Source organism: Protopterus annectens, chromosome 2.part0 (genome assembly GCF_019279795.1).
Source record: "Protopterus annectens isolate FY-2018-M chromosome 2.part0, PAN1.0, whole genome shotgun sequence".
In the NCBI taxonomy this organism is placed as follows: domain Eukaryota; kingdom Metazoa; phylum Chordata; order Ceratodontiformes; family Protopteridae; genus Protopterus; species Protopterus annectens.
The window spans coordinates 936211323-936231759 of NC_056728.1; the positions used below are offsets into that span (position 1 = coordinate 936211323).

General features: G+C 37.8%; 1 protein-coding gene across 1 annotated transcript in view; it reads right to left on the reverse strand.

Moving 5' to 3' along the window:
- The window catches only part of RUFY3 (RUN and FYVE domain containing 3), a 1044108-nt gene that overhangs the window by 497811 nt on the left and 525860 nt on the right, over window positions 1-20437 (reverse strand). The window contains exon 4 of the mRNA XM_044061198.1: window positions 17139-17256. Within this exon, the coding sequence (XP_043917133.1) occupies window positions 17139-17256 (118 nt within the window). The remainder of the gene's footprint in view (window positions 1-17138; window positions 17257-20437) is intronic.

Here is a 20437-nt window from a genome sequence, read left to right on the forward strand (position 1 = left end):
GGGAAATCCTCCACTCCAACCCCAGAAATAATATTAGATAAAAACCCCGAAGAAGTAGCCAACACCTTTAACACTTTCTTTACGGATACTATCCAAGCCTTGGCTAACCAATTATCCACCACAGCCTCCACTGCTACAGAACCCACACCAAAAATTCCTCACACTTTCCATCTACAACCAGTCTCTACTTCCTTCATTCGATCCTTACTTCAAAAGCTTAAACCAAGCACCCTCTCCGCAGACCTACTACCAGCTGAATACTTACAACTAGCTGCAGATGACATAGCTTACCCCATCTCTATACTTATTAATCGTACCATCTCAGAATCTACAATTCCCTCAATATGGAAAATATCATACATAATCCCACTCCATAAAGGTGGCTCATCCACAGAATTATCAAACTACCGGCCCATAGCCATAATGTCACCCCTGGCCAAAATCATGGAAAAATGTCTACACAAACAACTCCTTTACTATCTTACCCAGAACAAACTCTTGACCAACTCACAACATGGCTTTAGACCCAATCACAACACTACTACTGCCCTCCTCTCTTTTACTGACATAATAAACCATAACCGGAATAACAAAAAAATATCTTCAGCACTCTTTCTGGACCTATCAAAGGCCTTTGATATGGTTAACCATCGACTACTCCATGATACCCTAAGAAATCTTCACCTGGATAACCTAACATTAGATTGGTTTCAGGCCTATCTCTCTGGTAGGAAACAAGCAGTACTGTGGGAAAATAAGCTCTCCAACCTCCTTCCAAACAACATCGGAGTTCCTCAGGGGTCCATACTGGGACCACTTCTCTTTTCAGTCTTTATTAATGACCTCCATAAAGCCATCCCTGAGGCCACCTGTATTCAATATGCCGATGATTCGACATTAGTATGTTCTGACAAATCTCTTGACAAACTACTATCCAAAACCCAAAGCTGTTTTACAGCAATAGAGAAGTGGCTATCTGGAAGGCAACTAATACTGAATCCAAAGAAAACCAAGTTATTACTCTTCCATCCTACCCAAAAACTCCCTAACACTTCCTTTACCATACAATCCAATAATGGGACAATTATCTCCCCAGACTCCCACACAAAACTATTAGGGGTGACCATTGATAATAAACTCAAATTCGACATCCACATTAATCAAACTATTAAGACCGTTAATAAGAAACTGGGGTCCCTATATAGAATCAAATCCTTTCTAACACCAATTGCAAAAGTAACCCTTGCTCGCTCGCATTTGCTCTCTACCCTTCTATACGCCTCTCCAATGTTTACCAACCTTAATAAATCAGACCTAAATAAACTATCATGCTCCTACAATCACATAGCCAGATTTGCAACTGGTAAACCATATAGAACTCATCATTGTATTAACCTAAAATACCTAGGCTGGTTAGAACTCCCAAACCTTCTCCAGCAAAACCAACTCATTGAGGCATACAAAATACTCAAACACCCTGAAAAGTCTCCAGCACTGGAGAATTTAATCATACCATACATCAATCTAAATAGCCTTCGGTCCTCGAGCAGGACACTTATTCAAACAGTCAAATCCTGTAACTCTGGAGGCGAGAGGCGATGCTCTATTTGCCAATTCCATTGGTAAGATATGGAACTCCCTCCCAGTATTACCACCATCACCTCCTTACCCCACTTCAAAAAAAGTCTAACCCACCATTTCCAGTCTCATTGGCTTTGCCAGTGCTCATACCCAGATTAACTTCTTCCTATTAGCTTACTTCATTTTCTCCTCTATCAAGCAATCTCCTTCTGTTGATCTCTCCCTGACCTTCTTTCTCACCCCCTAAATTTTCTTCCTTTCTTCTCTATTCTACCTATCACTCTTATCTCTCCTTTGAAAAAGTTTGACTTCCTAGTATACGTATAATTACTCTTTTGTCTGTCTCCATCTGTTTCACAGTGTTGTCTTGTCAATGAAATTATCCAGCAGATACATTTTTTATTAATCACATATATGATATGCCCTTTTTTCTTAAACTTTGTTTGTTACTACAATAATGTATTAATATGTATCTATTTAACTTGTATGTAATTTTTACTCTTAATGTGGAGCTTTTCTCCCCGGGCCTCCGCTGAAAATGGACATATATCCAGTCGGATTTCTCCCGGTCAACAAATGTAAAATAAATAAATAAATAAATAAAAATAAAACGTTAAATAAGAAAAGTTATAATAATTCTGCTGTATAAAGCTGCTGCTAAATAAACGGATTGATTTGAAGCTATAAAATAGGATTAAAGTGAATGAAAAAGTACTGATTCATTTTCATTCACTTTGATTCTATTTTGACTCATCATAGGTCCGTAGTAGTTGATTTCCCCTTTTAATATTTTATTTTTGATTGGTCAATAGGGGTTCATAGTAACACAGATGTCTAATGAATTAGTATTCTTTAATTTATTTGAATTTTAATTCATTTACCAAACTTTTATTCCCCATCTCCATATACTTTGATTTCCGCACAAGTGAACAGATGTATAGCACATACACTATATTTCACATGGTAAAAAAAAAACACAACAGGCCAGCATGTGCAGCTATGAATAATTTAATATATAATAACTAGACTTGAGGCATGAAATGCCACTAAACATATATAATCTTATTCAAACCGGTTTGGGCTTTACTGCCTTCCTCAGTGAAAAAGCATTTCACATCCATACAACACTCATGAATATTTATACATACCAGCAACCAATAGAAAAATGGTACGATCCAACCCTAAGGCTGGTGTTTCTATTAGTATACAATTCATATATACAAAAAAAGTCTTGTCATCAAGATGAAATACTTATAATGTCACTTTTACATGAAACATAAAACAAACAAAAAGTATGAATATACATATATAGTATACATATAATAAGAAATAAAATATAAAAAATGAAATAAATAAAGAACCTTTAAATATTGTATTGTAGTGGGGATATATAACAAATCATGAGGTCCTCAGTACTATAGGAATAGGTATATTATATGGTTATTAAGTAGTAATTCACAAAAACAGGAATGCATGGCTTAAAGTAGATCCAAAGAATAAACTAGTATGATTCATAAAAATCACATATCTGCTGTATGTAACCCTCAGTACCATAGAAATAGGTATATTATATGGTTATTAAGTAGTAATTCACAAAAACAGGAATGTATGGCTTAAAGTAGATCCAGAGAATAAACTGATATGATTTATAAAAATCACATATCTGCTGTATGTAACCCTGGGTCCTATGATGTACCATATATCTGTTACATAATATATGTACAAGAACTATTCCATTGGTTGAACACACAATTGTTCCAATATTTTGGAATATGATCCCATTTAATAATAAACACCTCTACTGGCAATGGTATGTTATAGATTATAAAGTTAACTAATATATAATCGGACTGTATAGCCTACATTATGAAAATGCATGGCATGAGCTATTAATATCTTAGGATGTATGATTCATAAATCAATATAATCCCAACTCTTCAGGCTAATTCCGGTATTAACAATCATTTCAAATTATAAATGGTCATTAAGGTTCGAAAATCTGTTTGGGATATCTTACACCATATTCAAGGAAATGGTAACGATAGGGTTGTAACATGTGAATAACTTCATTTGGGCTCCCTGCATATGTGCACAACGTACGGACTTACTGGGTTCCGAACAATTGTGGACTGGATATAATATTGAGGAACCAAATCATTCTATACATACTATAGAAAATGGTTATGGCTATAACAACTATGTGATACCTATCTTATGATAATTTTTGGACATTTTCAAACATATCTTATGTTTGTGATAGGGGACTAAGTGTGGGCCACTTTACAAATAATATTATAAGTGGTAAATATTGAAAAAATATATCTAGTACATTGCTCTATATCCATGGTTGATTCACTAGTGTTATATAAAGAGTATACAGCCTTCAGGTTGTCACATCTTACAGATATTATATTCAGAACTAGGATTTCCTTTTTTGATTGACTATTAGGTATGGGGTCTGTGTGTTATCTTACAAAGTTGTAATTTTATTTGATTGTCTATAGGTTTGAAAACAGGTTGGGTCATTCAACATTATTTTTGAGCAATAAGACAATTATTGAGCAGTGACTTTGCGTCTAATACCATTTTGGGTTTTTTATGTGCTGTATATGCGTATAACTTAACTAGGTTCCGGAACAACTGCGGACTAAACAGAATATTGAAGAATTGAACTATCTTGCATGTATTATACCAAAAGAACTGGGTTATAAGCAAACCGTTATATGATATCTATATCCTATGATAACCTATGCTTATTCTCTTTGCATCTAATGGTTTTGTATGTGATAGGGATTTATGTGTGGGCTACTGCATATACATTATATATCGTCTAAAATTAATATGATTACCACATCGCTCTATTGGTTGATTTAGCAGTGATATTGATGAGTATACATATTGTAGGGTGTTACATCTTAAAAATTTCATATCCAGGACAAAATCATTATTTTCTTGATTGTGCAATTCTGGGTATATAAGCTAAACAACCGTTTTGATATGGTTATCTATTCGGATAACAGTTTATTCTAGGTTATATTGAGCCTTGCCCTTGTCATTGAGCACCTGACCATAAACATATATTAGGATGCTTATTTATCTTACGTTACAGCCTATTGAGTGGGTTGAATTATTCAGTGAATTTAAGAACTGTAAGAGTTTAACAGTCATATCTAGGTTTTAATAACATTGGAGAATATCTTCATCTGAAGGAGTGAACTGTCTGTGTATTAGGCCATTCTTTTGGGTATTCCATATACACATTACCAACATCTAGATATTTAGACTGGTATACACATATTGGGTAACCGCATGAATCTTGGGGCTACAGCTAAAAAGGACGGACAATCTAGATTTACAAGACTGGTGATTATTTGATTATTCAGTCCACTCAGATATAGCATTTATAGCTTCACACATATGTATATTGGATTAAGTGCTAAAATATTAGGGATAGGACCAGCATATGTTTCGAATATCTACTGTTTGTTTATATATGGTGGAATTATAAAAACTGGAGTATATATGATAAGTCAACTCATTATTGAAATTTTGAACAATTGTTTATAGACAATTTTTATGACACTAATGTCACACCTACTGTCAAATATTTATGACAACTGACATACATATTATAGTCATGTATTTTTGATTTGGCCCGGCAATTTTCTGGTTCTGCCCTTAGCCAAATACCTGTTACTTATCTCATAGGGTTTGTTAGACCCTGGCAGCCGGGGTATACCCTAGCTTGATTTATTTATTTTGGAATACTGTTACAGTACTGTTTGGCACAACTCTTTGGACAGTCTGATCAGTTCACCTGAATTCAGCCCATTTGTCTTATTCTTTTTGGTTTCTGGATCATATTTATAACTATGGATTTGGATAATATCCTCCAAGGATTATGTGCTGATCGAGACGATATGGGGTGTTTGGTGTAGACCACGTCTCAAGCAATAATCCTAATAATACAAATATTAATACATCCGATGGATGTGATTTGACTTTTCAGAATCTTAGCAAGGGATTAAAACATCTTAGAGCCAATATTTGGCATCTTAGATTGTTTTGTGCATATACTCATAAGGACATGGCCCCTAGAGGTCTCAGGATAAGACTGCAGCCCATGGTTAGTAGATCTGGAGAGAGACTAACCGCAGAATGGAATCAGGCATTGCAAGAGGGATCTATGATGTTTTTTAAAATTTTGGCCTCCTATTATGAAAGAAATATTGATACTAATCTATTAGAAGTCAAAACCATCTGTGAGGAATGTAAAAAATATAAGTCACTCTCCACATATGAAAGTTTTGTGGTCAGGCTGTCCAAAGAATTGGCTTCTTATGAGAAACTAACCAAAGATAAAAAAATTTAAAAATTTAATAGGGATATCACGTACTATAAAAGGGGACGTCCATTTGACACCCATAGATCTGTCAGATTTATGGATATGAATCAAGGGTTGGCAAGGGGCAGAACCAGAAAAAGACCCAGGTCCATCCTGAAACATAATGATAAATCTCTAGGCCAGTACCTCGGGGGAGGAATCCTCCTACACCGATAGTGAGTGTCCAGTTCCAAGAGTCACCAATGCAAAAAAGGTCCAACGCCACACTCCCTTTAGAAGGGGAAAAAGGCGGCGGGGTGGCCGCAAACATAAATATGGGAAGCAGAACAGACTCGGTGGAGGGATTGATAGAAACCCTATTGAGACAATAGAACCCAAATACAAAAATGTGTTAAATTTGTCTGATGTTATTCTGACTGATGAACAAGAGGAGTTACTGAATAAACCATAAAAGGCAAAGGTAAAGAGAAAGAGGCTTGACTCCTTTGTTGCACGTACCACTCTTTTATTGGAATTCACAAAACTCCAAAGCACATAATTTCATTAAGCAATGCCCTAGCATACCTCTCCGAGTTGGTCGGATTGTTTAGGCAACTGGTTTCATCATTTTTAATTTTTTGAGTTACTGAATAAAGGTTTGGGATTTGTACCAAGTTTGTTTTGTGATGAATACATTGTATCTGATGTCATGGATTTTTGCCGTAACCTTAATCTTAAAATATTTTTTTTCAGATCAAACCTCACAAACATCTCAAAGATCTAATGATTTCAAATTTCATAAATCTCAATTTCAACCTCCAATGAGCAAACATGTGTCCATTTTTCAACAATCAGTTTTAAGGGATCTACATTTTCCACATTTTGAATCATGTATCATGGGTCAAAACATTACCACATCCGAAAAAATGGCTTTAGCTGAATTAAGAAACAATCACAATATAGCAATACTACCGGCTGATAAAGGAGAGGCGGTTATGATCTTGAATACGAGTTCTCAAGGAAGGCTTGGAACAACTATTGGATACCAAATGCTACATGCATATGTCTATAGATCCCACTACTACTCTTATAAAAGAAATTGACACATTTTTGAACTTGGCTGAGGAGGAAGGTATTATTACCTAAAACACGGCCAAACATCTCACAGTGATGGACCCTCAGAAACAAATTCTGCACCTGCTTCCCAAAATTCATAAATCTATTACAATAGGTCCACCAGGTAGACCTATTGTATCAGGCATTGGCTCACTTACAGAACCACTCTCCATATTTTTGACACAACAACTTAAACCATTATTGAAAGAGGTTAGGGCCAGAATACAGGACACGACTCAGTTCTTACAAATCATACAAGATATTCAATTGGAACCACATTGGCTCATGTGCACGTTGGATGTAAAATCACTGTATACCAGCATACCCCATTGGGCAGGTTGCATGATCTACAATATTGGTTAGTACATGCCAACCTATATCCACCAGGCCTTAATACATTGATCATTTGCATGGCTGAACATGTGCTTAATAAAAATGTTTGTTTACTTTCAAGGAGAATGCTACTAGCAACTTCAAGGTACTGCTATCGGGACATCATTTGCCCCCATATACGCCGATCTATTTATGGCATACTTAGAAGAATGTCTGATATATAATCCACTCCATAACATATATATGGTAGAAATTGATATATGGCGTAGTTACCTAGATGATTGTTGGATGGTGTGGCGTGCTGATCCTATATATCTACAGGAGTTCATGGAATATCTCAATAGTAACATTTGGGGCATACAATTCACTATAACATACAACTCCAAAACCATTGACTTCTTGGATGTAACAGTCTACAGGAATAATGATCATACACCGAGTACTAAAATTCATAGGAAATATCCACAATACAACACTTTACTTCATGCATCCAGTATGCATCCGCGCCACACCATCCGCAACATACCAAAATCCCAATTTCTCAGGATCAAACATATCAGTTCTTCCAAGAGGGATTTTGAAGAAGCCAAAGTGGATCTCCAAAACAGATTTTTGGACAGGGGATATCACCAATTTGACAGTATGTCAGCCAGCATATGGTCAGACAAGCAGGACAGGAACACACTACTGGAATACAAGACACGCCAATCGACAAAACATGAATCTTCATTAAGGTTTGTCACCACATATGGTAGAAACCACAATGTTATTAGAAGTACCCTTGATGCAAATTGGAACATACTACTAGCTAATGATCATCTCAGAGATGTCTTGGGCCCAAAATGCCAGTTTTCTTATAGACAGGGCAAAACCCTAGGAGCATTATTCTCACATTATAAACACAAAGAAAGTGGGGGCGCCATCTACAAACAGATGACTATCTCTGGAGACCAACTTTTGGGCACCTTTCCATGTGGCCACTGTACATCTTGTAATCAAGTAAGTAAATTAAAACAATTTATGAGTGCTAATATGAGTAGAGTCGATGACCTTAGAGTTTTTGGTAATTGCAGCAGCAGTTGGGTCATATACCTGGCAACGTGTCAATGCTCAGCATTTTATGTTGGGCAAATATCACGCTCACTAAGAGTTAAGATGGGGGAACATAAAAGTGATATCAGGAACAAGAAAGAGACCAATGCTCTGTATAGACACACTGCTAAACATCATAATGCCAAATTTATGTTCATGATTGTAGATAAAATCACTGGAGACAGGAGTAATCAACAGGGGTGGCACAGTATTTTCGACCACAAAGAGAAATATTGGATTATTCACCTTGGGGCTCTCCTTCCGCCTGGCTTTAATGACCATTTATAATTTGGAATGATTGTTAATACTGGAATTAGCCTGAAGAGTTGGGATTATATTGATTTATGAATCATATATCCTAAGATATTAATAGCTCATGCCATGCATTTTTATAATATTACAGGCTATACGGTCTGGTTATATATTAGTTAACTTTATAATCTATAACATATCATTGCCAGTAGAGGTGTTTATTGTTAAATGGGATCATATTCCAAAATATTGGAACAATTGTGTGTTCAACCAATGGAATAGTTCTTGTACATATATTATGTAACAGATATATGGTACATCATAGGACCCAGGGTTACATACAGCAGATATGTGATTTTTATAAATCATATCAGTTTATTCTCTGGATCTACTTTAAGCCATACATTCCTGTTTTTGTGAATTACTACTTAATAACCATATAATATACCTATTTCTATGGTACTGAGGGTTACATACAGCAGATATGTGATTTTTATGAATCATACTAGTTTATTCTTTGGATCTACTTTAAGCCATGCATTCCTGTTTTTGTGAATTACTACTTAATAGCCATATAATATACCTATTCCTATGGTACTGAGGACCTCATGATTTGTTATATATCCCCACTACAATACAATATTTAAAGGTTCTTTATTTCATTTTTTATTTCTTATTATATGTATACTATATATATATATATATACTCATACTTTTTGTTTGTTTTATGTTTCATGTATAAGTGACATAAGTATTTCATCTTGATGACGAGACTTTTTTTGTATATATGTATTATATACTAATAGAAACACCAGCCTTAGGGTTGGATCGTACCATTTTTCTATTGGTTGCTGGTATGTATAAATATTCATGAGTGTTGTATGGATGTGAAATGCTTTTTCACTGAGGAAGGCTGTAAAGCCGAAACCGGTTTGAATAAGATTATATATGTTTAGTGGCATTCCATGCCTCAAGTCTAGTTATTATATATTAAATTATTCAGAGGTGCACATGCTAGCCTCTTGTGTTTTCTTCTGTATTGGTTTGGCCGGGCATACCATACTGGCGAGGCGTGGGGTTTACACATATTTCACATGGTCCCAGCAATCCAAACAGTACTGTAGACTTTTTCACTTAGTGTCACTCTGATGTACTATGTTTGTTATTTGATCAATCATTTGTCATATTTTTTGAATAATTCATGTTTCACACCTCTACTATGTTCTGGTATCTTATTGTGCTTTAGATGTTTTGGTGGTAGCATACCGACTGGATGCATTTGTTCTACGAATATTCATTATACCTCTGATTTGATCTGAGCCATCATACATCCGCAGCGATTGTTTTTTTCTTTTAATATTTTTTCTTTTTGATTGGTCAGCAGGGTTTTATAGTAATACAGATGTTTTAACACATTTATAAAATTTTTATTGCTTAATTCCATAACATTTTGATTTCCGCCACAAGCTGACAGATGTATAGCATACATTTTTATATTTCATATGCCCCCAGCAATCCAAACAGCACCATAGACATTTTCATTTAATGTTACTTCAATGCACTATGTTTGTTATTTCATCAGATTATTTTGTCATATCTTTTGGATAATTCATGTTTCACATTCCTACTATGTTCCAGTATTTCATTTTGCTTTAGTTGTGTTGGCGGCAGCATAAACTATACTGACCACATAGTGGACTTTCATGTTATTGGCCATGATATTCAATTCTAGATTGTGATTGGTTATAATACATGTATGCTTAAACAGGATATATTTATTTCAGCTTACTTTCGATTCATTCTCTTGGTATCTGTTGATTACCTATTGGTTAGTCAATGATTGGCCATCTTGATTCATTTACAACTTTTTATTGGCTAAAGCTCCTGTTTTGTAGTTCATTTCAATATTGTTATATTTATCTTAATGAGCTAACCATCTTTTAAATTTAAAAGAAGTACTTTACTCCATTTTTCTGTAGCTGCGTAATGTGGGCGGACTTGACAACAAATGCCAGTTGCACTTCTTATATAATTGATTTATCTAAACAGGATTAGAAGTTTTTAGCAGATGTGTCACATCCGTCTGCTGCCGTGTATGCGAGAGGACATTATCACAAGTATCATCTGCATTGCTATAAATATGCATTTCATAACCATAAAACTTTTTAATCATTTCTTAGTTAGTCACGGTTACCTATCTGCTGTCATGTAAGTGGGCAGACATAATCAACAATACCATTTATTTGTTAACTGTTTTTCCCATTTGTATATTGGTACAAGTTTGCTGCTGTGAATACAGGAAGACGTATTTAACAACACCATCTGTCTATTCCACAAATGTTGCAAACATCCACTCTGGATCATAGTTATTTTATTAATTTATATTTGAAGAATGGATTATCTCATTAAGCAATACAATGTTTTGTTTGCCATCAACCCTGTACTTAATAAGTGATCCAAGATACGATGCAAAGCTTATGTTCTGCTGCTTTCCAATAGATTATTTTTGTTCTACCTCCTATTTTAATCAGTTTTTTTTTGTTTTCTGTGGTTTAGCTATGTCGGTTTTACCAAGCTCCTATTAATTGTCTGAAATTTTTTTTTGCAATTTTATGATAGGATACTCACTTTTTGTAACATTCTGCTTCCTAATTTCACTCCTACTCATTTGCTATTTGTTGTCAAATGTAGGAGTGCTCATTAGTAGTAAAGTGATTGGTTATTCATCATTATTTTAACCAGTAGGAACCTTTGTACACAGATTTGATGAAGGCGAGTTCCATCAAAAGCGCTTATCGTACTTAGGCCTGTTTGTTTTTTATTTGTTCAAAATTTACTGATTAAAGCTTATTTTATCCTATTTTCATCTCAACAGAGCCTACAGCTCTTGCCATTGTGATGTATTTAGGATTTCTTCCAAAAGTCTAAGCACTGGTTTTGTACCTGCTGAATGGAAAACAGCAACCATCATACCGTTACATAAAACAGACACTTCCACTTACCCTGGGAACTATAGACCCATAAGCCTGACCAGCCTAGTCTGCAAGGCTATGGAAAGAATAATCATGGACCTTATCAGCAAACATATAAGAGAACTCCAAACCCTCGACTTGACCCAGTCTGGCTTTGTTAAAGGGAGATCCTGCCTCTTGAACTTGGTGAACTTCATTGAGATGGGCACCAAAGTCCTTGACAAAGGCAAATCCATGCATATGGCCTACCTGGACCCAGCCAAGGCCTTTGACACTATTCCCCACTCAAGCATCATTGATAAACTCACCCAGCTGGAGATCAATCTGTATATTGTCAAGTGGGTTGCAAACTGGCTCACTGACAGAATGCACACAGTCAAAATAGGTGACTCTACCTCCACCAGCAGACCCATAACCAGTGGTGTTCCACAGGTATTGGCACTGGGGCCCCTATTGATTTGAATCTACTTCTTGGATGTATGGGCTAAAACAAAAGGCATATGGCTTGCAAAGTTTGCTGATGATTACAAAGTGGGTGCAGTGATTGAGTCCCCAAATTATGTCAACATCCTACAGGAAGGACTTACACAACTGACTGGTGCCAAAGTCATGGGCTAAAACTCAGTGTGAAAAAATGCATCATCATCCCCTTTGGCAAGGGCTATGTCCCCACAGATTACCACATTAATAACACCCTAAGCACACAATCAGTGGTGAGAGATTTGGGCACACAGGTTGACAGCAGCCTTTCCTTTTACCAACACATCTCCACAGTGGTAAGAAAGAATTTCTACATCGCCCACCTCATAAGTAAGGGTACTGCATCCAGAACAAAAGAAGTTATAACCCCACTGTACACCTCACTCATCATGCCAATAATAGAGTACAATGCTACCTTGGTATGTACCTTACCAGGCACCTACAGCAACTGTAAAGACCTCAAAGTTTTCTTACAAAGAAAATGCAGGGTCTTCAGCATATGTCATACACTGACAGACTGAAATCACTGTCGCTATACTCTGTCTTACAGACTACTCAGAAGTGACCTCTGCCTTGCATATAAAGCAATTTCAGATCCTATTCTAATGGAAATGCTGCACATTCATAAATCAAATGGTACAAGATGCACTTGCTCTTGGGAACCCAACCTAATATGCGACATATACTCGATGTCTCACAGAGGTTACCTCTCCTCTGGAACAAACGTACAAGTCAGGTGAAGCAGAGCTCCTCACTGACCCTATTTAAGTGTCATTTTGATGATGGGATAGGAAACTGCAAATTCACCCTGGGAGTTTCACCTGGGTCCCTCTTGGACAGGGACAGTAGTTGTTGACTTAGTTCTGATTAATATCTTGATATTCTTGGGAGCATGGGCTGCACTTGGCTAGGCTTGTAAGGGCCCTAGGGCCATTAGTCTAGTAACCTCCTATGACAGAAGGAAAGCAACTCATTTTCTTAAGGATTGTGGCTCTTATGTAGCTCTGTGATCCATCCTTTTCTCCAAGCTCCGAATGGCATTCATGTTGGCAGTTAAATGCAATGACTGTCATGAGGTACATTTTGTTATACCAATTTTATTCTGCATGCATTAAGAATTTGTCTCATGAATTACTGCTTCAGGGAGACTGAAAGAGGACAGCATGATTTGCTCTGTAACAGCCAGAAAACATGTCTGTCTGCCTGGGATGACATGATAGACAAGCCTTGCTGTTTTGCCAAAGATGGGATGCACCTGTCACCCCTAGGTTTTCGAATATTGGCCAAGGCTCTTGCCATCCCCATAGTGCCTTTTCTAGGCAAGGCTCAAAGGTCAAACCAACCACTGTAACCAGCACAGGTAACCAAAAACTATGGGCAATGCTACTCAATGCCAGAAATCTCAACCTCAAAATGCACACACTCGAGGCTCTCCTCAGCATGGAGAAAATCGATGTTTGTGCAGTGACATAAACCTGGTTCAAGGCTCAAGAGAGCACCCCAGCACTGCCAGGTTACAATTTATATCATACCTTCCGGCCTCAGTTACCAGATCGCAGTACAAAGGGTGAAGGTGTATCCATATTCATCAAGGATACCCATATCTCCAGGTTAGTAGCGCAGCATGATGCCCCAGAGATCATCCATGCGCAACTATCAGCAGGCAAAACCACATTTCAAGTCATAGCTGGTTATAGATCGTCCACCATGTCCCAAGATGCTCACTCTGCATTCCTTGAGACATTGGAAAATATAAAGGTCCTACCCAACACCATAATCATGGGTGATTTCAACTACCCTGGTATAGACTGGGCGAACTACCAATGTTCCAACTCCTATGCTCAGCGATTCATAGAATTTATAAATTCAAATGCCCTTGAACAACTAGTATGTTCCCCCACTAGAGGGGACAACATATTGGATTTAATCACCACAAATATGGGCGCCCATTGTACCACACCCGTTATCACCCCCTCCTTGGTCAGATCCGACCACAAACTGATAACCCTGGACATCCTCATTCCTCCACCTCCCCCACTCCTCCACCTCCCCCAATCAAAGAAACCATAGTCAAAAACCTTTCCAAGGCAAACTTCAAACTACTTGCATCCAAAGTGGAAAGCTTCACTGTTCCCTTGCAGAAGGATAATGACATCCAGGATGCGGAATCCTACACCAAGGCACTCTATATGCATCTTCAGGATTGCATGGACCATGCTATCCCAAATAAAACCAAGACTCCTTCCTCAAGCAAGAACAAACCAGTCTGGTGGACCCCGGCCATAAGCAAACATTACAATAAAAGGAGGAGACCTATACAAAAAAAGGCCAAATCTCAAGTAGAAAAATCCTCCCTGATCAGCATTAGTAAGAAATTGAGGGCCCTCATCAAGTCAACTAAAGCCACTTTTGAAAATAAAGTTGCCAAGGATGCCAAGGATAACCATAAGGCCTTCTATGGCTACGTCAAAAACCTAAATGGCAATGCTCAGGTCTGTTCTGAGATAGTACAAAATGGAAGAAAATACACTGTCCCTTCTGACATTGCCAAAACTCGGCTGACAGTTTCAGTGCAAATCCCCCCCCCCCACCTACAGGGCCTATTACCATTCTAGGGGATTGTGTAAGTCCAATTATTACTGATACGTTGGTTAACAAGGCTCTATCTAAAGCTAAAAACACTGCCTCCATGGGACCAGATGGTGTCCCAGGCTGTGTCATATGCGAGCTCCAAAAGGAATTAACCCCGCATCTTAATACCCTGTTCAGTCTCAGCCTCTCCACAGGACATGTGCCCATATAATGGCGCATGGCAATGGTGGTCCCGCTACACAAGGGTGGGGCCACAACTGACCCTGGGAACTACCAACCAATAAGCCTGACCAGTCTGATCTATAAGGCTATGGAGCGAATCATTATGGAACTCATAAATGGAGAGATTGGGAACCTCCAGTCGCTGGACCCCACACAGTTCGGCTTCGTCAAGGGCAGATCATGCCTCCTGAACCTGGTGGATTTCTTTGAGACAGTTACTCAGTCTATAGATAAGGGAAAGGAGGTACACATGGCTTATCTTGACCTTGCTAAAGCATTTGACACCATTCCCCATTCAGGTATTATTGATAAGCTCACCAGCCTGGGCATAAACCCTTACGTCACAAGATGGATCGCAAACTGGCTCTCAGACAGATCCCATAAAGTAAGAGTAGCGGGATCGATGTCCGAATCCAGACCAGTAACAAGTGGTGTGCCTCAGGGCTCTGTCCTGGGGCCCCTCCTGTTTGGCATATACTTCTCAGAAGTACAGGCAAGCACGGAAGGGCTGTGGCTGACTAAGTTTGCGGACAACTGCAAACTGGGTGCTATAATAGAGTCTCTGGTCGACATGGAGATCCTCCAGAAGGGCCTAAATGAGACTGATGCATGGTGTCAAAGCCATGGTCTCAAGCTAAATGCAAAAAATGCGTAGTAATCCCCTTGGAAAAACAGAGTACCCATAAACTACAACATAGGAGGTAATCCCCTGAAATCTGAAGAAGAAATAAGGGATCTAGGGACCCAAGTAGATAGTCAGCTTTCCTTTGATAACCATGTTGCCAAAGTGGTTAGAAAATCCTTCTATGTGACCCATCTGATCATGAAAGGGTTCGCATCAAGATCTAAGGATGTAATGGTGCCCCTCTACTCTTCCCTCATCAGACTCATTATTGAGTACAATGCACCAATTGGAATGCACCTGGCTAGACATCTCCAGCAGCTTGAGAGACCACAAAGGTACCTAACCAAGAAGATTACTGGCCTCAAACAGTTGCACTATGCAGCACGATTGAAAAAGCTAAGACTGTTCTCTGTTGCATACCGCTTTCTCAGAGGCGATCTCTGTCTAACGTTCAGAGCCATGTCCAACCCAGAATTGCTGAACATGCTCCATCTTAGCAAAACCAAATCTACTTGAGCTACACGCTCTAGGGATATAAACTTCAACACAACAATGAATAGAACATGCTGGAGGGAAAGATTCCCTTCGCAGAGACTTCCCTTACTATGGAACAGGGTCCCGATCTACACAAGACAGAGCCCCTCACTATCACTCTTCAAGAGGAACCTTGATGAGTGGATGGGTAACAGAAGGTTCACACCGGGGATCATACCAACAGCACTACTAGATAGGGGCCAAGGGTACTAGCTGCTAGTACAAGGGTCTAGGGAACTACTAAAGGGGCGGTGAATACCGCACAACGTGGCTGGGCTAATATATGCCTTTGGGCAGATAGCCCAGTACCAACCTATGAACCCAAGTTGTCATAATACTACACCTATTCTGAGAACTGAGATGAAAAGTCCTGAAAAGTAACATTTAGTTAATAAGAAGCTTTTGTTCAGTAGGTTAAAATACAACACTCCAAGTATTTTGTGAAGTTTCAAGCTGCAAAATTGTAGAAACCCTTGTGTATGACAAAGGGAAAAGCTGGACTATATTGCAGGCAGCTAGATATCGCAAGCCAATAGTCTGCATGTCATTATAACAATAGACTCAGTTGTGATACAATTAAAATCACCTTTTCATCATTTATACACTATATGAATTGCAAGATCTCAGACTGAGGTTCTCAATTATATATATAGGAAGTATTTCACAATTATATCTATTAATAAAGAATGTCTAGTTTTTGCTTTAACTCTAATCTAATTCCTTCAGTTTCAGATGAGGCATTTAAAGTAAAAAAAAAATCCAACACTTAAAAATATGCATCTTGCAAAGGATGAGAAGGTGAAGCAGTGCATAGGTCGGCAATATAAAGAAAAGGAATAACTAGAAACAAGGGTGTCAGACCTGAAGCAAATTGGTTTACATTAAAACTTAAAAGGATGGAAGTAAAGTAAAAAAAAGCAGACACTGCTAGACAGTTAACATTAGATTTTTGATTTTATGCTTAGGGCTAAAATTCTTACTTACTTGAGCCCTGTAACATTAAACCTTTACTCACTTGAGGCCTGGAAGGTCCTTGACACTTGCTGTTATTTCTGCTGCTTCAGGGACAAGTTTTTCCACCAGCTCTAGGGGGCCCCAGAATGACTTATTCTGCCCAAGGAATGTTTTCTTTGCTAAAAAATAAAGAACAAATTACCTGTTTCTATTTCTTTGCATTGTAAAAGTACACTGAGTAGAAAAATCATTTGCCCAAGAAATAAAAGGTCACATATCCATCATTTGATCTGCTTATACATTCGTAAGCAAATTAGGTAAAGAACTTGGTATTAGTATTAAGTCAACCACAAGTACCCTTATAGAATCATAGGTAAGTACAAGGCAATCAGTCTGCAAACCATGACAAGCCTGGCCAATAAACCATATAAAAAGTTCCCATCACTGTCAAGGAGAACAGAACAAGATAGACAAGGGAAGAATTTGAAGGTGTCAATTCAGTTTTCTAGGTTTACCTTGAAGGTGGCAAGGGTGGTCACTTTCCTTGAAATTTAGAAGTTTGTTCAAGAGATGGGGGGATAAATTGTGATATGTACATATCATGTTAATATGTCTTAGTGTGTTAAAGTACATGCCTAGGCAATGCACATAAATCGTTATAGACTGACTCTGGTTTTGATACACGGTTAGTGACACATGGATCTAAGGTAAATGAGGCCGTGTCAAAAATGCACGTCATATGAGGTGAACATCTATTTCCAATCCAGTGATAAATAACAGAACTATATTAATACAGACCAGTTAAATTTCATGAATTTATTGATTGAATTTCTGACTATAATTTTAAATATCAAAAGATTGCAGGTTGTTTCTGTATTTTTAGAAATCAAAGGTAAAATGTCACTGCTAATATTGTAATAAAAGCTATCTTTTAGATGTGATGTTAGACCAGACTAGCTCATGTCCATTAATACTGAACAAGAGATAAAACAGTATTTTGACTATGGTAGCTTAATTAAAATGCATTTTACAAAGTCTGTAGGAGACATTTTTTTCTATATGAGTGATATAAACTTATATTTACTAGGTATCATGATGTGATAAAATCGATGTTGCTTTGCTGTCTACTGTACAAGGTATTTTAATTTTCAAAATCCTGTCAGTCATTTCTGAAATGTCACCTGTTTACATAAATTGACAAAATATTGTCAAATTGCTGCACTCTTAAGTCTATGAAAGCTAGATGTACTTCATACTAACCGTACACCCCCCCTACACTACATTCAAAATATTAATCACATGCAGAATACTTTATCTAAAATAGTAAAATAAAAAGTCATGCTAAACAATTAACAAATACAGTTAGAAGTAAAAGTACATGTTAACACTTAACAAGCCACAGTTACATCTCTCTGTGAAAAATAGCTTAGTAAACTAGTCATAGTGACATTCACCATACTATAACTATTACTACCAACTGCTCTAAAATAAATTCTTACATCTATGAAATATTAAAAGCCCATGCCAGACTCTTACATTCTAGGTGCACATTAAAACAGAAGAGATTATTGAAATTATTGGATCAATGCCAGGCAAACACTTGGCCAAATTCAGACGTGCCACCAGCGTAAGCCTTACCACTCGTTTTTATCATTGCTGGAGGCCTTTTCCAATTCAGAGAAAGACCAATGCCAATTACAGTGAACGTACACAGTCTGGACTAACTCCTTGGCTGAGCTATATGCATATGTGGCATTTGGGTGGAGTGGCCCATGCTAATTAGCCACGTCCTTTCTCCTGGAAATGCCTAGGTTAAGGCATTTATACAGCTGACCATTTCAAAGAACCTCTTTTGTTCAAAAATTTCTCCTCACCAATGGCTGAGATCATTTGGAAGAAAGGGGCGGACTTAATTTGGAAGTTAGTGGACAGGAAGTGGTGGTGGTTGTGAGGTGTATGTAAGTATATGTGGGTCTGCATGTATACAGTGTACACAGCATGATGACTGGCCTTAGGTGAGATTTTGTGTGTGTGTGTGTGTGTGTGTGTGTGTGTGTGTGTGTGTGTGTGTGTGTGTGATTAAATCAGTGAGTACAATCAGGCAATCAGGTGGGGAGAGGGGCTATATGTATGTTTCGAGAGCTATCATACCTGTAAAATCCCCTAGACTAATAAGCAAATCCTGCAATACTGAGGGACATACTTGACACCAGGGAAATGCAAATACTACTGACTGAACTCTCTTAAAAAGTTACCACAACAGTTTTGTTGCATGAAAGACACAAGCAGGAGGAACACTAGACACCAGAGATAATCTTTGAATATTACTGTAAGGTGACTTAAAAAGTTAATAGAACAACAGTTTTGCAAATGAAAGATGTATGGGTGGGGGGGCACCAAACCCAGGACTTAATACCCAAGTCACTTCAAAAGTTAGAAGAAGAAGGAAAAGCTCTGCACCAGGTATCCGTCAAATACAAAGCAGTTAGTTAAGCCCATAGAGCTTTAGTGCTCTGCATTACCCCCAGACACTAGGGATGTTGCCTCAATTCACGTAAAGGTAACAGTAGAATAGGTTAAAAAGGTTTTCCACATACCTACAGCACACAATATTAGTTCTCAGCTTGTGTTTTAGTCATCTACAAAAGTTTCACTAAATGGGGAAAAAGCTTCAAACAATGTACCCTTGACACAGAAAGTAGTTTATTAACAATTCAGAACTTTAGTCCTTTACTCTAACTGAAGAGGCCTTGTGGACTAATTTTTCTGAATTATAAGATGTACAAAACTTTTGATGTCTAGTGTTACTGACTGACATTAACAGTCCAGGAGTTATGAGAAAAAGAGCTGGGGCAAAATTAGGGACAGTTGTAAAGGATGGCGGTGTGTCTGTTGGCGAGGGTCTGTCATATCTCTACATGACCATACTGAAGGCTTCTGAACAAAGCTGGGAGGAACACTAGATGATACCATGGAAAAATCTTTAAATATTACTCTGAGTGACTTAAAAGTTAATAGGACTGTATACTGAAAGGCTAGAGCAGTAGCTCAGGCATTGCAATGCAGCTTCTGAACAATAATAAGAATGAAAATCTAATGTCTAGCCTTAATGACAGACCTTAATCATCTGAGATTTAGAAGGGGCAGAAATAAACTAAAATGATTAATCAGGGATGTTCTGTCATCTGAGGGACAGGTAAGAGGTATGTTCATGTGTGTGTGTGAGTGAGACTGCATGAAGTTTGCCTGTGCAAACACGATGCATCGGCCACCAGCAGTTTTCACCACATGAAAGTTTTATCACTAGTGGCAATGCCATGTGATTTACTGAAATGCAAATTAGATTATAATGAGGTCTTT